Source organism: Squalius cephalus (assembly GCF_949319135.1).
Source record: "Squalius cephalus genome assembly, chromosome: 1".
In the NCBI taxonomy this organism is placed as follows: Eukaryota; Metazoa; Chordata; class Actinopteri; order Cypriniformes; family Leuciscidae; genus Squalius; species Squalius cephalus.
Window position 1 is genome coordinate 40,028,365 of NC_137122.1, and position 17,971 is coordinate 40,046,335.

Consider the following 17,971-nt stretch of genomic DNA (forward strand, 5'->3'; position numbering starts at 1 on the left):
TTGAAGATTGCTACAGGCAGAGTGGTTTTTGAGGCAGAGGTCTCTGCGTGTAATTACTGTGACCCTGTTTATTCGCTAGTTAATATTGAGAATAGTAATGAAAGAGGGGCAGAAAAGAACTTGAGTAGAGCTATGTGAACTTTAACCTAATGCTTCAACGTTTTATGTAGTGCTTGCACATATACACACAAGAACAGGGTGTTTTTCAGGAATAAATTATTGAATTCAACACATTAATTCAGCACAGTAGTTCAAATAGAGGACAATTAACTTATGACCACAAACTTTATATCATAGAAAAACAATAGAAAAGTTATTTTTACCGCAGCCCTGTTGCGTAAACAAAACTGAATTTCCACTTCTTTTTACTGAGGTGCAGACTTCTTTTCTCACACCATCCCTCTCCTCCCTACTTCTCTCCGTTTCAGCCGTCAATCAGATCTATCGTCCACCATCATGACTGAGTCTGCTGAGGCTGCTGCTGCCAACGTGAGCAGCAGGAGACACGCCACCATAGAGATCACCAACCTGACAAACAACTACTGCCTCATCAACCCAAAGTGAGACTACAACCAGAAGCAAATCTAATGTTTAACCAAGCATTCAAAACTAAAACTTTGTCTCTTAACATGTATAGGCATTCAAGGAAAGGAGTGTGAAATGCATTTAAAGGGAGAGTTCAGCCAAAAATTGACATTTTTTTAATGTCATTCCAAACCTGTATGATTTTTTCTTTTGTGAAACACAAAAAAAGATATTCTGAAAACTTGTTTGTCCATACAATGTTGGACCCCATAAACTTTCATTTTAAGGAAAATTATTTTGTCTCTTTTTTTTTAAATACTTATTTTTTTCATTTGTGTTCAAATGAAGTCAAACATGTTTGGGACACCATTAGGGTGAGTATTTAGTATTTACATTTTTTGGGTGAACTATCCCTTTAAACGTGCATGTTCTGTAGCAATAAGAATGTGTGTGTGTGCCTGCGTATTATTCATGCGTATAAATCCCACAGGGTCTATCTGGAGAGTGGTGAAACCTTCAACCCACCTCAGCCTACAGTGCGCCCCCTCAAGACTGAAGTATGCACTTTCAGCAAGACCAGCGCTCACGCCACCGGCAGCGTGGGGGTTCTGACCTACGACCTGTTCGAGCGGAACAGAAATGACTACATTGAGACCCTGGCCATAATGTTTTCTGTCCCCTGGGACTACAATCTGTATAAGAATTGGTTTGCAGTAGGTATCTACCCGAAAGGAAAGGAGTGTGACCAGGGCCTTTATAAAGAAATGTACTATCAAAAAAATCAACAGGGCTTTGTGAGGGAGGAGGCCAATGGGTCAGGCATTAACTTTGAGGGTAAATGCCTGGACATCAGGGCCACCATGTGTCCTTTGGGCAGGGCTATAATAAAACTGGAGGTGTGGGACAAGATGGTGTCTCCTATGAGTCAGCAAGTTTGCTAAACAATGTATAAGTCAGCCATTTTACTTAATCAAAATCATATAGTAACTTTTTTTACACATACTTATACGTCTAATGTGTTATCATTGATATCATAAATGTTTGCATATACATTTACCAATGTAATAAATCTAGCACTATTTCTTTAATATCCCACACTTTAAACTGTTTGCTTTCTCTGTCAGTAGAATGCCTCAGATGTGTGTTTACAGTTTGCTTCTGCTTCCTGCAGGCTAAATCCGCTCTCATATCAGGCAGCCATTGTGTTGTTATTCAGTCAAACCATCTTCTGGGTAATTTTTTTTTACTCCCTCATCAGGGCAGAGATGAACAATACCCTCTGAACAATACACACTGTCTGTACTGACTGCCACTGCTGAGGTATTTTGAAATAAATATTTATTCTGCAATTTCGTAGTAATACCTTCGCCTTTTTACTGAGCCTGAAGGCTTGGTTCTGTATGTATTGGTGTATTCAAAATCTCAAATGAGAGCCGAGGCTGTTCGCCATAAGCTGGAAACGGTCCTGTGTAAATATTTTGCAATATGTATTTGGAAATTCCTAATGCCCGGAGAGGGCAGCTGAACAATGGGAACTGAAATACAGAGACGAAGATATAAAGAATGAATCACAGCATCAAAGAACTGGCAAACATGTTTTCCTGAATAACTCCTTCAGTAGGCACTGAACGATGTCTTTCCAGCTTACGCAATACTCACAATTCACAATTCAGAAACATCAATGCCACTTTATCAGTAAAAAATTAAGCTATAATTGGCAAACTAAAAGTTTGACAAGCAAGCAACTATCACTACTTGCCTAAAACTGAAGGGGACCTATATCTCTTTTAACGCACCAGCAATCCAGTCATTAAGGTCAAAGAGCAACGTTTGTATAAAGCACGCCTCGAGAGACTGAAGCAATATTACCAACAAACATCAAAAATAAAAACAAGTCTGTTCTTAGACCTTAATTCAATGGTTGAGAGCAGGAGTGAATTGTTTCTCGTTCCATTCTTCACACTACAGCCCCATTATCGTCAAATAAGAGCACTGATCAAAGGTTTCTTTCTCTATGTGCTGTGGCATTTACATGGAAAGCCATACATAATACAACAGGCTAAACATCTCTTTAATAGATATCTCTGGAGCATTGTTGCACAATGTAATGGACAGGTGGTAAACAGATGGCAAGTGCTTTTCTAATGCTACTGTGGGTATACTAAGTCAGGTGTGTGGATTTCCCCCATACTGGAGCTTGAAGCAGTATTCTTTTCTTTCCCTAGTGTATTTATTTTGCACTGTAAGGGAAATATTTCCCATTTCGCTTACGCTGTTTTGTATTTGTGCATTTGAGCGTGTGTATGCATCTCCATGCACGCCACTGGGAAATGCCAATTAATATTGACACACACTCCAAATAAATAAGGTTTGCACCTGTATTTAATGCTGTACATTCTTAAAATACTTCAAACTGAGATAGGAAAAAATGAGCTAATTTCAGAGTTCACATATCTCCCAAAAAAGTCTAAATGCTGTGGCTCAAGGTTTGGCTTGTTAGCTTCATGCCAATTATGCCAGTACATAGATGCCAAAAAGCAACTTTTTGTAGTGATGGTCATTGAAAAATATATTCAAGAAAAATATGGACAAAAACAAGCAACACATAAGTTGGAAATATTTCATTATATTACAGCAGATATTTTGGAGGGTTCTTAAAAGTGTGAAAGTGTGTGACTATTTTTCTGTCTGTGAACCAAGATTTTTTTTTTTTTTTTTTTTTCTGTTTTTGATTTTCATTAGGAGGATTAACTGTTTATTCACTGGAGCTCTCAAAAGGAGAAGTGGTCATTTGTGAGAGGGCACACCCAGGAAGAAAAATCTCAGAGACATCTGAGCAGGGCATTGGGCAAAGGTTGCCCTAATATGTGGGATCTGCGAGAGTTCAGGCTAATATAAAGAGTTTCAGATCAGTATTAAGAAGTCCAGGTCACCTTACCCAATGTTAGTGACATGTTATTTGTTCAAATTTGAACCAAACACAAGGCTAGACACTGCACTGAAGTTAAGAACAAAATGGATCAGCATTTACATTTACGCATTTGAAACTTTTATCCAAGGTGACTTAAGGCCCGTTCACACCAAGAGCATTACCTAGATAACTATAACTAATACCATATTAGCATCCATACCGATGCACAATAATGTTCTGTTTATTGTAGGGATGCACAATATATCGGCCACCATATCGGTATCGGCCGATATATGTTCATTTATGATGTTATCGTTATTGGCCCGATAAGAAAATTTGGCTGATATATTAAAGCTGATAACTAATATTTCCTCCAGCTGAGACACTTCAGATGCGCACTGTTCACCATGATGGTTTTGAACTGCTTGAAATATCATTGGAATCACATTTCAAAAAGGAAAATACAGTTAAGTGCAACATGTTTTGTCATATAGGCTACATAAAATTATAATGAGAACATTATAATTGTGTGCTTGGAACATGGCTTTTAATGGTGAGACTTTTGTTTTTGTAATCAGGCTCTCAAAAATTTTATAATATTTGGATTTATATTTATCGGCCAATATATCGGTAATCGGCTTTCAAATATAAAGAATTATGTTTAATTGTAGCCAAAATGTATATATCGGTGCATCCCTATTGTAGCGCAGTTACACAGCACCTGATGCTTTATATGCATAAAAAATTCCTCTGTGCAGTTATTATAGCTGTGGGTTGGATTTCTGTACTCCCAAAGAATTAGAACGATTTTAGTTACCATCTTTGGTCAGAACAGGCCTTTACAGTGCGTTCAAAATACATGTTTTATCAGTTGATGTTATCCCTGGGAATTTAATCTTCCAAAAAATTCTCTCAGAAACGAATATACTTGAATTATTTGAAAAGAATACCTTTGTCTTGAATACAATGGTAGAGGTAATGCCCAAACAAGCATAGATGATAGCTGTGATCACAAGGATTTATCTATGCATTTAATGTGAATTCTCTTCTACAACATTTTCTGCCAGTGATATCCTTAACTGACTTCAACAAACCCAGTTTCACAAGAAAAATCCATTTCATTCATTCTGAAAATAGATTTATATTGGTAAATCAATAATTCAAATTGGTTTGCTGCTGCTATTTTGCTGTGTGAGAGTGCCACTGTGTGGAGGGATGAGGTAAAGTGACTCAGAGCTACATGCAATTTACACGCAATATATTTTGGATTATAGTTATGATGATGAGTATAAGCTATTAAGAGATAAAAACCGGTTATATATTACTGTACTTCATATAAATAAAAAGGAAAACAAAGCTTTCAGTGTAACATCCAACCATCCATCTCTGCCTAATGGGAAGAGTAAAAGAGAAAAAGACAGAGGAGAAATAAGAACATTAAGTCATTGTGTGTGTTTGTGTATTTGTGTTTGCTTCTAAAATTATTTACCCTATATTTGAACTGTTCAGTGGTTCTTGAGCAGCAAGCCTGTTGTCTGATCTCAGTGATGGCAGCATTCAGATGTGCAGTAGGAGCGCTGTCAACCCCCACCAGCAGACGCCCACTCGGTTGTGTCCAGACAGCTCATACACAAACAACAGGAAAATCAACAAATCCAGCAGAGTACCATCCAAATACAAGTGTGCTATACAATACAGTTAAAGAAATAATCTGTTCCATAATAGTTCACTCATGGTTCAAGCACTTATTAATGTTGATAAAGAATAAAAAGATAATGGAATGGATGGAATGTAATGGGACTTCCATTACTTCATAAAAATATCGTTTTATCTTTTTATTCTTTATCAATTTTTATTAGTTCTTGAACCATGTGTGAACTAACATGGCATCAGGTTTTGTTTAGTAGATACTTTTGGATGTAACCTTTAGTGTGTAGGCCTAAGTATAATTGAATTGAAATTGGATACAAATAGGCTACTAAATAACATAATACTAGTAGCTAGCCTAACAATAATAGTAGTAATATTAAAATATTAGTATAACAACAAACTACAGAAAATGTATTAGAAACAAATAAACGTAATTTACAGTTTGTTAATCATTTACCAAAACGTTTTGGGCATATAGGCCCTACACCCTCACATGAAACTAAAAAAACTGGCCTGTTGAATCATTGAACACCAGACTTATATAATATTTAAAATATGAAATGATCAAATTATTAGAATTACTATATTACTTCAAAATAAATCAAATTTCCACACAAAACAACTAACATCCAAACATGGCGACAATGGAATATAAAGGAGGTATTTCCACAATACCAATGCAAGATATTATTAAAAAATTCAAATGAATAAAATAAAAAACATGGTACTGAGTAAGTTCTAAACGACTTCATCTCAGTCAATTTACGAAAGAAAGGCTTTACCTGAGCGCGAAGGTAACGCTTTCAGAACGCCGGTCATTGACGTAATTTTCAAGCGCCGATTACAGTGTTTAGTAACGCCATGCGCGCGACGCCGACCACAACCCCCAGCTACTTTCAATGACATTTGACGAATTTTCCGTGATCAAACACAAATTGCAAACATGCAAAGGATTGTCAGACCTCAGCTTATGCTTCGTGGTTCTCAACAGACTATTTTACCTACAGCGGGTCAGCCTTGTATAAACAGCATATGTAAGTATCAATGAAGCAGTTTCATAACTTTCCTTATGACAACACATTTGTAATACTTCTCTCGGGGAATTAAATCCACAGATTCTAGCCTTCAAATAAATAAATAAAAATTCCCCAAATGTCATAGTTTTGAGAGTTGAAACATGAAAAGCAAAGCACATTAATAAAGCGGCTTTAGAGACAGACCGCAGGCTATGTATTATGTATGTCAAATGTATCAATATTTGGAAAATGTTTGGTGTTTTTCACGATAGATGTTTATTCTTCTAATGTTATTTGTTGTAATGCTCAGAGCTCCTGCATATTAAAACAGTCCACTTGAGAACATGAGTTTGAGTTAAAGAACTTGCTTATCTTTGCATGTTTATGTGCTTTTCAGCTGCAGTGCCATTTGTAAGGGAGTATAGTGTATTGCCTCCCACCACTGATGAAGAGGAAAAAGCCATGCTTCACAGGATGATGAGAGTGGACCATGCAGGAGAATATGGTGCCAACCGAATCTATGCTGGTCAGATGGCTGTTCTCGGCTATACACAAACACGCCCACTCATTCAGGTATTAGCTATAAACCAAAGCTGACAGCTATTACACAAATGTAACTTTTTTTCTCTATTTTGCATGTGGAAGGATTAAGTTATATCTTTTTTTAAGTTACTGTAAGTTTTTATTATTATTATTATTTTATTAAGACCAACATTGAGGTCTGATGTGTTATGGAATTATGCATTCAATGTGATGTTGAATGTCAACATCTGATGACATTTCAATTACTGTTAAAGGAAATGTGGGATCAAGAGAAGAAGCACCTGAGTAAGTTTAATGAGATACTGGGTGACAACAGGGTGCGTCCGACCCTCCTGCTTCCTTTGTGGAATATAGCAGGATTTGCTCTTGGTGAGTGTGGCTGTTACATTATTTCTTTTCTGTTTTAGAAAATAATGTTTCTCAAGGAATCAGTCCAGGAAACTCATTTGTTTTATATAAGATGTTGGTGCAGACACAAAACTTTTTTATGTGCACAGGGTACCCCCAAAACCTGGAAATATTGGGATAGTGTAAAATAGTATTATTCAGGCTTGGAAAAGGTATAAATTAATCAATTTCAATAAATTGTTCCACTGTTAAAATTTCTAGTATGCTATCACGGATAACTGGAAAAGTCGTCATGGAAAATCATTGGTCAAAAGATGTGAGAACCCTTTGTGTACTAGAAAGAGTCTTCAATGTAAAATGTAGCATTGGTGTGATGTATGTATTTATTTATTTATTTATTTTATTTTATTTTTTTGACAGGAGCTGGTTCTGCTCTCTTGGGAAAAGAAGGGGCGATGGCCTGCACTGTGGCTGTAGAAGAGAGTATCTCAGAGCACTATAACAGTCAGATCAGAACTCTTATGGAGAAAGATCCTGAGAAGTACACAGAACTGCTGCAGGTGGGTCAAATCCTAAAGACATGGTGGGCTCCATACTTTACACACAAAGAAACTAGAATGGTGATGAGGCTCTTGCTTAATTTTTTCTTATTGTCAGATGATTAAAGAATTTCGGGATGATGAAATGGAGCACCATGACACTGGACTTGAACATGATGCTGAATCAGTAAGTCTGAATAATGGCATGTAATGTGATATGTAGGGCTGGGCGATATGACAATATTAGCGTATATCGACGATGTCTCGCAAGTATCACTATTTCGATTATGACAGTCAGTTACCAGACGATCATCGACAATGTCGGGGGAAAATGACAAATATATTTCACATAGCCCCATGCCACATGCACATGCAATAGCATGAATTAAATATTTTCTATAGGCTAGTAGTTAGTAGGGTTAGGAAGAGAAAATCGATTTTCTTGATACCATTCTTTAAGCGCAAGACGACGCACACAGAAGTGTTCACTTTGGCGTTCACAGAGAGCCGCCTCTCATATAGTGCACGGACAAATACACACACAATGATGTCAAAATATGACATATATGTCATATTTATATTTCAGCAATCAAACTATTCCCTCTCAAATCAAAAAATGACTGGAGTTTAAAAAGGATCATATTATATATGAAAAAATATATAATATGATATATATTATACCTCTTTTTATGCTCCCGGAGCTCCTTTTTGAGAAACACTATAGGGTTGGTCCTAGAGACCCCAAAGTTGGTCAGGTTACTATTTATTACCATCACTACAATTGTGCCAATTTTCATAATTTTTCTATTTACAGATCATAGGGCTGCCATAGACTCCCACTGGGGTGGAATAATAATAAGAAAACTAATGGATACAATAGGGACTTGGGCTCGGGTAGACAATATAATTGGATATCGTGATATTTTTTAAGGCGATTATCGATAAAATATTTTTTTACATCGCCCAGCCCTAAATTTGTGACTACATGAACTAGCATATTAAAATATAAAACCTCAATAACAAGAATTGTTTTAATAGTTATTTTTCTAGAGCCACAGATATGTTCATGCTCTGCCATTGCGTGTATTAATGACACATTGTGCGTCTTTATTGCAGGTGCCTGGATATCAGCTGATGAAAGCAATCATACAGGCTGGCTGTAAAGCTGCAATTTATGTCTCAGAACGAGTATGAATATAAAAAAAGAGTATTATTTAAAAGTCACCCTGATAGCTTGTAAATATGGCTTCTACTTTTTGTAGCTTTAAAGCTGATGTAATTATTTTCAGTGTTTCAATATTTTATTCAGTAAGCCATTTTGGGTTGATTTCTCCAAAATCATTGTGGTGCTTGCTCTGTACATTTGAACATCCCACCCTTGCTGACACAGCATCATTTTGGGGCATTACTATATTTCAATATATAATTTATTACCAAAGCCTGAAGTGGGGATAAAGTGCCAGTACTCATGATGGGGAAGGGGGAGGTGTGGTTGAACTGCGTGCTGACCCACTTTGAGCATTGTTTAATATCTCTTTGTCTGGCCAGTGTAAGACGGGGGAAATGTTCAGAAAACCTTAAGTTTAGTGACACTAGTGGTGCATATTACATACTTCATCATGACATATTTTCTGGTGCTCTTCCTCACAGCAGTGTAAATGTTTAAAATGTATTTATTTCTTATATTTTATACATGGCCTGTATTATTTTATCTCACCCAGCAGGATTTATTCAGAAATAACATACTGTAATGTTTTATCACTATTCTGTTGACATTAAAGTCATATGTCTTTACAGGACGTGTGTGTTTGCACAGACCACTTGGAACACAAGAGGGCAGTCTTTGCCTTTTAAGTTAAAGGTAATTTGCAGCCACCAGTCATGACAGGGCAATCTGTACCCCAACTGTTAAAATTATTATTTTATGTGAGAAGGAATACCACAGATATATAAACATATTTGGCGTGCTATAAATATGCTCATCTGTTATCTTAGAATATCTAGGGACTATCAGTGATGTATGCATACAATATTAGGAGAAGTTATCACAAGGGCGGCTATGAAAACATGTAACATAATCTGAGACGTGGGAAACAGCTGTCTCCATCTCCCTGTGGTTCCCATGACTTAATCTATGAGGGCATGAAGTCAGCCTGGACACTCCACAGAGAGTACGAGAGCCTGGATTTCAGTTACTGTGTCTGAGGGTTTTTTATGTTGCCAATTGGTAAATTTAGTTTGAAGCTTTGATAAGAAGAGAACAGGCTATGAGAAGTCACCTTCCTCCTCTTCATCTAGAGTCTTTTATGCTGACTGTACTGGATAAGAGTTCTTGAGAGGCCTGTTTAGTTTGGCAGATTCTGTTAGTGGGCAGAACTACTGTATACTCGCATTCAGAGAGAAGGAAGCTGATGCAATCCCTGTGTAACTACAAGTACTCCTCAGCTTCCAGTCTACCATCAACTGTGACCACATGTAACCCTTAACAGGCTAAAAGTTTGAGGCTTTCAACTGCCCACTACCCACAGTCTGCCTCTTGTCCCATACTGTCCTTCTCTCTTACTTCAGAAGGTTTTTATTTCTAAACATATCTTCCATATAAGCATTTGCATTGCTTAATGTAATGCAGAAGCTGCCACGCAATCTTTTATTCTCATAATAAGTCTGTGTCAGAGGAAGCTGACCCATCTGGAAACACTGCATGAGTTGCTCATTGTGAACAGATCACATGTCTTTACGTCTTAATAGCACACTACAGCTGAAGCTCTTTTAAATAGACTTAAATGTAGAATATATATACAAAACATCTCTGGATATTTGACTGTCAACCCTTCACCAGTAGTAATGACTAAGAGTATTAAAGGTCTTAAGAATTTCTCTTATTAGCACAAACAAGTTCAGACAGTGTGTGTGTTGTGCTCAGAAGCTTATTATGCATCAGTATTATGAATCATGTAATTGTGAGACTGTTTCTTAAAGCTTGTATCCCTCAGGACACAGATGCTAACCACAAGCCATTCTTTTTACAGTAAGAGAGCTGCGTTCAACTCAGTTGTAACTGCAAATCATTAATGCATTTATCTGTTGTTTTGTAGTTGCTGATCCCCTTCAGACAGCTTGGTATTTTTAGAGTGAGCTGCATCACTATCAAAATAGCTCAAGAAGATTGATAAGAAGGTACATGACAGAAACGCTGCAGTAATTGCCTCCTTTCCGTTGCCTTTTCAAGTTCCCTATAATGAAGATCACTTCCTTCCTCAGGCTTCTTCTAAATTCCAACAGACCAGTTATGTTGTTATTTAAACAGTTCAGCCATCCGTATTTAGCGAGCTGTCTCTGTGTTTATCCTCTGACGGGTCATACAGGTTTGTGTGACTTAGCCAGGTGCTGCTATGTGTTTCTGTGAGTGTCCTTACTTGATGCTAACTTTCATGGCCATGGGCACTGTTTGTTTTGAAATCAGAGGGCAGAGGTAGCAACATGCACTGGGTGGGAAAGGTGTGGTTTTCTGTTTGTGGCTACCTCAGTGTGTCTGAAATGAAGTGAAACCGTGGACTAACTGACTATTTGCCTAAGTTTAAATTCAAATTCTGTACACTGTACACAGGGCTTTATGCATTTGTGATAGATGTGATTAGGAGTATTTGACTAAGCTTTGAAAAAGCCATTCTAAAAACCTATGTCCATAAAGCAAGATAATATTAAAAGGCTTATGTCCATACAGCAGTACAAAAGCTCTCTGTGGACTGGTTAAGAGAGATGACAGTGGTTTCTTGTTCAGGATCACAGGGTCAGGGGTGACCGGGGGAAGGCTCGTGCTGAGGTTAGGGCTTGATAAAGGATTTATAAAGATACAGAGATCTTACTGTGAACAAACCTTTCAAAGAGAAATGCTGTGCGCGCGCAGTGTTTCTGTAAACTTTCTCAATGACCTTCTGTGTAGCTTACTAGGGCGGGCCACACCTCTACTGACATCATTTATAATTTATTCTAGTCATTTTACAAAAGTAGTTGTGTGATGGTATTAGTGAACATACTTTTGTGTTCCACGGTGAAAAGAAAAACACAAGTTTGGATTGACATGAGCATGAGTGTTTGTATGAACTTATACTTTTAGTATTACCCTTTTGTAACATTTATAAACATTTGATTTTTGGTCACATTTTTTTCAATCCATGCATGTGGTATATTCATGTTGTGTAAATATCTAAGCCAAGGGCTCATTCTGTCAGTAAGCACTTCCCATTTTGAAATCTGTTTCTTTAAGAGAAGAGGGAGGAGGAGTGTGGACAGGCTCTGGGTTTTGAACGCCTCTTTTTTTAAACAGAAATTCCTCTCTCTCAAGAGTTTGGCATTTCCTCTGAGCTCACACACTGAGAGCCTGCTCTCCCGTTTCACACAGTGCTCACTTGTGTCAAAAGGGGGGATTTTCAAACATCCTGAACGAGAGGACTTCTCTTGCCCTCAGCACACGCTGCATCTGCAAAGAAACTTCACTTGGCAAACTTCCTCTTACACAACGGTTTCTGCTCGAGAGGGCTAAAAGAACAGCTCGGTCTTGTTTTCAGCATCTGGATGAGTGGTTAAGCATGGGCTAGCCCCAACTTTTCCCACAGAGCTGGAGTGGACTGGAGGAGGAGGATGAGCGTTTACACACTCAACCTCAGGTTGTTCTGGCCGCTGGTCACTTGCACTCTCACCGCTCTGCTGCTACTGCACCAGTACATCATCAGAGGATCTGAGGACCAAGGGAACGACTGCTCTGATCAGGGACCTGGAGCTGTCACACTCTTTAAGTACATCCTAGCATTTATCTTATGTTACTTCTTTATAAAGTACTGCTCAACTCAACCTGGCTCTGCTAGGGGGGCTTTCCACAAAGTCCCAGAGGGGCAGGGAAAATTAGGTGTCTCCAAGAGAGAGCTACTGGACGATCACTACGAGAGGCATGTGCGTCTCTCTCCGCATGTGCTGGGCCACAGCAAAGCCCATGTTGCCAAGCTGGTGAGTGAACTTGTAAGGGTGGGTCGCACCAATGTCCCGCCGGAGTCTTCACTGGCCTTCCGTGGTGACTTCATCCAGATCGGCAGTTCCTATGAGGAGCACAAGGTGGGCTCACCTGACTGCTTCGACATCCTTGTGCCTCTGCGGGAACCTCGTGGGCTGAAACTGGAGGCCAGCGTTTGCACTGACAAACATGGAGGGCCACCGCTGTGCACGCTGAACACGCCTCGCAAGGCGGAGTGGGCACGTCGTCACAAGGCCTTCACGGACACGTTTATGCACTTGCACAATGCTCAAAGTGTCTATAGGATGAGCCCAGATTCCGTACAGCGCTGGTTTTACACAGCCACCCAGCGCTGCCTTGCTACTTTCCGTTACATGTTTGAGCAGCGCTGCTCCCTCAGCCTGTCTCTCAGTGAGGAGCAGCAAGTGCTCCTCCATCTGACACCCCGCTCTGATTATGTCTGCTGCCACATCTCCATGGGCGTTCGGCTGATCCCAGCCTTTCCTCTCAGTGATGGTGCCTTCTTGGTGGCATCCCGGCAGGGTCAGCGAGGAGAAGACCTTTGGACAGTGTACTTTCCCAGACAGGAGCAGAAACTGTTAACATGGCTGAAAGGTAGACTGCCCTCCAACTCCTGTCATCTGAAGTGCCTTCAACTCTTAAAAGAGGTACGTAACCTCAGCGGGGAGACGCTGGACTTGAAGTCCGGAGCTGAATGGGGAGGAGTGCTTTCGTCCTATGCTCTGAAGACCGCTTGGCTTCGTCTGCTGCTCAGTACGCCCCCTGAGGCCTGGGACGAGTGCAACCTTGTGGACCGGCTGGATGATCTTCTTCGCAGTCTAAGGGAGAGCCTACAGTCTCGGGCTCTTTGCCATTTACTCCTCGGAGGCGTTAATGGGCTTCTGCCAGACTCTGTCGCTCTGCCCAAACTTGTGAAGGAGACGGTACCCTCCAACCTGTGGGCAGAATTTAGTGACATCACCCTCGATATGGTCTCCGCCCGACTGGCTTACTCATGGAACCACCTCCCTCGCCTAATTCGCCTCGGGCGACCGCAGAGAACCAGCCTTGGCAGAGGTGTTCACTGCAAATATATTGATGCAGAGTAAAGGTCAACTTTGATGTTGTTGAACACATATCAATAGCTTGCTACATCTCCGTTTATGTTTTTTCAGAAATTAATATCACATATCTCTATCTTTTTTGCATCTGACTTTTCAAAATTAAGATCATTTAAGTTTGAGATTTTTTTTCCTCAAAAGGTATAGCAGTCGAAGCACTAGATTAGAGCACAATAGTAGCATTTAGTAGGTATAGCAATACTTTTAACAAATCAGTCTTGGTACTGTACAAATAAGTATTGTACTGTAATTGCAGGACAAAATTTGAAAAGCAAGGTCTGGAGGAAGGTAGCCTTTCAAGAGCAGGGTTGGAGACGCCTGATTTAGGCATTAGCTTGGAGATGAAACTCATGTGTTTGAGAGCTGCTAGACTTGTTGACTCAGGTTGACCATGATGTCATGGTTATGGGGTAGTGAGCAGTCAAAACAGCATAAACACCAAAGTTTTTTCCACACCCACACAGTATTAGTAATGCCAGCCTAAACAGATGAACTTCCTGTTTTGAAGGGAAGAAATGCAGCGTGACCACTGTAAAAATCTGTCTGCTGTTTCTTACAGACCCAAATATATTTTTTATTTTGAATGAATTAATTAATTATAATGTTTCATAACTGTAGCAATTTCATTATTGCTTAATTGATTGTTAAAGCGTTCCTTTGTTGTGCCAGATCATAATTACTGCTTTAGTTCACCTCAGTGTATTACCTTAATTGGCACACTTGAGTATAAAGCAATGATGGCATAGCTTCACTTCATCTTGCCTGTCTACAGGGACCCCAGCTTGTGTGCTGTGCACGTGATCTTTTCCCTCAGAGACATGGCTCCATAGGCTGTCACCATGGAGACATGCTACCTCAGCCCAGGGTCACTTATTTATGCACTAGCTGTAGTTTTAATGGCTGATTGCATTGCGTTTACTTTACGGCAGCAGAGATCCTTATTGATCTGTTGCTGGTGCTGAGTGTTACAGGGTTAGATTCTTTAGGCTCTTTCCTGCTCAAACCTCATCCATCTACCTGTTATTGAACAATGTGTTCATGTTCATTTATGTCAGACATATCTTAGTTTCATCAACTTTGCAGGGAAATGTTTGTGGTACCTAAGCAAAACTCTTTGAAGCTTCTTTTTGTCTGTTGCCTAAAAGCGGAACAGAAAATTAAATAAGGAAATGGAAAAAGGACATGCTCTAAAAACAATGGTTAAATGTAGTCCAAAACAAGCAATATAAAATACAGATTAACTCATGTTGAATGTATATGTATATTAATGTATATGCAATTTAATGTATATTTGGTACTGTATGTGAATGTAAGTTGATTTTAAAACAAATTGTACTTTATGTACATAGTGTAAAACAATGTGTGTGAGCATATGTATATGTATATGTATACGTGACCCTGGATCACAAAGCCAGTCATAAGTCGCACAGGTGTATAGGTGGCAATAGCACAATACATTGTATGGGTCAAAATTCTCGATTTTTCTTTTATGCCAAAAATCATTAGGATATTAAGTAAAGATCATGTTCCATGAAGATATTTTGTAAATTTCCTACCGTAAATATATAAAACATTTATTTTTGTGAGTGAATGCAGCACAATCACGAACATAAATGGACAGACGATTTTCTCAATGTTTCGACTTTTTTGCACCCTCAGATTCCAGATTTTCAGTTGTATCTCGGCCAAATATTGTCCTATCATAACAAACCGTCAATGGAAAGCTTATTCATTCAGCTTTCAGATGATGTATAAATCTCAATTTCAAAAAATTTACCCATGTGACTGGTTTTGTCATCCAGGGTCACATATTTATATATATATATTAGTGGATATAATTTATACATGTATTTTATTACATGAATTTAAATAAATATCTATATTTTGGACTGCACAGAGTTTTGTTGAATATTTGTTGATTGTAACACCTGAAACAATTGTTTATTTTTTGACAGTGATAGAGAAAATAGGACATGGAGACAGAAATCATTTCAAAATAGCAATTTATTATTATTATTACTATTTGCCATATCTTTTTCTATAAATAGGTGGTGAGATTGTCTCATTGAAACAAAATATACCTGTTTGAGGTACACAATATATCTTAGAACTACACAAAAAGAGATATTTTGTATATGTTTAGATAACCTCTAAAGTGATTATTACATATTTGTCACATGGCACAGTGCAACGTGTTCTATTAAAAAAATACATTTTCATAATTATGAAATGCAAACTGGTTTCTTTCAGTTCACAGACACAGTCATGCTAATTATCGTCTGTATAGTCTTGTTTGGCAGTGTTTATTCTCAATAGAGTGTTATGTTTAGAGTGATGTGCTACAGTGTAAATTATACTTGGGCTCAAAGCTGGTGCTCTCTAACATTTGGACATCATCTCATCCTTTCTAATTATCATTTAATTTATGTACTTGCTTGCAGGATTTGATTTGTTGGCAAAGTAAACCACAGCTGTAATCTGAAGTCATGGAGGCATGATTGAATGTAGGAGCCACCTTGAGGTCAGTATCTATTTAGGGGACAAATAATTTAGGATTAAAAGACAGTAAATTCATCTTTTAACAATCTCACATTACGCTCTGTATCTTTACAGTGTCTGGTTCTCAATAATGTTCTCAAATGATAGATGTCTTTGGGTGTAGGTGGGTCGTATACGTTTACTCAAACATTCTATTTAAACCCAGTCATCCACTTGCAGTAGATGTATGGCAGCTACAATTAAATGAGAATCATTTACTTCATATCAAACTGCTCAATGAAACTGGATGGGTGCCGTTTACATTCATGCATTTAGAAGACTTTTTTTCCCCTTCCAAAACGAGGGACATAAACAATTTGTGTTGAGTGCCATCAATATACCAGCATTTGTCAAACTCTAAAAATGACAGGGAAAGAAAAAGCACAAACTTCATGCAACAAGCTTTCTGAAGCTAAAAACCTAAAATGACAGCAGAGGTCACTGTAAGTCTGATTTCTATGAGAAATGCCTTTCAACATGTTTTCAAGAGCAGAAACAAATGAAGCGACTATATTCACACAATCTCTAATTCTAATCTATCTAATTCTATCTACATCCAACTGTTTAACATGCCATCCTTCCAACCTCAAATATAAATGTTTTACATCATCCTGTATGTGGTTTTCACCTAAAATCTTTCTTGTTACCTGAAACTTTCTTTTCTGCTTCTTATTTATTTCAAATGCTGCAGTTTAATGCAACACCTACCTCTATTCTATTCTATTCTTTGCCAGTCTACGACTTTCTAGGCAAGTCTTAGTTCCTCCCAAGGTTCCTTCTTCGTTTACTCAAACATCTTAGGGTTTTTCCTAGTTTTTCCTTGCCCCTGGCACTCTTTGCCTTAGTTTGTAAAGCACTATTTTATTATATACAGTTTTGTTTGTAAAGTGTACAAATTTATTGTGAAAAGCTCACTAGAAATGCATTGAAGTGGGTGAGATTTTTTAAAGTTTTTTTTCATGAAGTGTCTTGCTCACCCATGCTGCATTTATTTGATAAAAAAATGCAGTAAAATTATGAAATATTTGTTTCTATTTCTATTCTATTTGTTTCGATTCTATTTTAATATATTTTAAAAAGTGATTTATAACTGCGTCATTTCTCCAGTCTTCAGAGTCACATGATCCTTCAGAAATTATTCTAATCTGATTTGCTGTGACAGTTTCTGGTCCCCATTGACTTCCGTAGTATTTTTTTTCCTACTATGAAAGTCAATGGGGACCAGAAACTGTTTAGTGACCGACATTCTGCAAAATATCTTCTTTTGTGTTCAACCAAGGAAAGAAATGCATACAGGTTTGGAACAACTCTAGGGTGTGTAATAAATGATGACACAATTTTCATTTTTGGGTGAACTATCCCTTTAATTTCTAAAACTCTTTAGTGTCTGTTTTCCAAGTGTTGTAGATCAGTCGAACACTCTCTGTGAAACTCTACACCCCATAATCTGACATGTTGCTCAGACTACATGGGTAGTTTCATCCGGTGAGCGAGGCCGTTCTGAGTCGGAACAGCTGACGCAGCAACAGGTCGTGTATCCCTACCGTTTCCAAGGAAACTTGCTTTAAGGTTCCCCGTGTTCCACCAGAGCCCGTCTACGTTCCACCCACTCAGGTAACAATACAGCACCAGGAATGACCTTCATATAGCCTACACCTTATAGACTCTCCAGAACAACTTGCGCGTCATGTCTTAAAGACGGTACCGTACCTCAGTCAGTCACAGTCGGAGCAGCAGCAGGTGGCCGCACAGACCCCGGCTCGCATACACTC

The 17,971-nt window shown here is 38.5% G+C and overlaps 3 protein-coding genes across 3 annotated transcripts in view; all 3 read left to right on the plus strand.

Moving 5' to 3' along the window:
• The window catches only part of apnl (actinoporin-like protein), a 2,019-nt gene extending 372 nt beyond the window's left edge, over positions 1-1,647 (plus strand). The window contains exons 2-3 of the mRNA XM_079875264.1: positions 429-560; positions 1,016-1,647. Coding sequence (XP_079731390.1) covers positions 457-560; positions 1,016-1,466 — 555 coding nt within the window. The 5' untranslated portion in view covers positions 429-456 and the 3' untranslated portion in view covers positions 1,467-1,647. The remainder of the gene's footprint in view (positions 1-428; positions 561-1,015) is intronic.
• A 4,252-nt stretch (positions 1,648-5,899) lies between these two features.
• LOC307171950 (5-demethoxyubiquinone hydroxylase, mitochondrial-like) lies at positions 5,900-9,326 on the plus strand. The gene is made up of 6 exons (XM_079893901.1): positions 5,900-6,120; positions 6,500-6,675; positions 6,900-7,014; positions 7,414-7,553; positions 7,651-7,719; positions 8,649-9,326. The coding sequence occupies exons 1-6, from the start codon at positions 6,030-6,032 to the stop codon at positions 8,724-8,726; spliced, it is 669 nt and encodes a 222-aa protein (XP_079750027.1). The 5' UTR covers positions 5,900-6,029; the 3' UTR covers positions 8,727-9,326.
• A 1,555-nt stretch (positions 9,327-10,881) lies between these two features.
• Positions 10,882-15,183, plus strand: itpripl2 (ITPRIP like 2). The gene has a single exon (XM_079871899.1). The coding sequence runs from the start codon at positions 12,174-12,176 to the stop codon at positions 13,647-13,649; it is 1,476 nt and encodes a 491-aa protein (XP_079728025.1). The 5' UTR covers positions 10,882-12,173; the 3' UTR covers positions 13,650-15,183.
• The last annotated feature ends 2,788 nt before the right edge of the window (positions 15,184-17,971 follow it).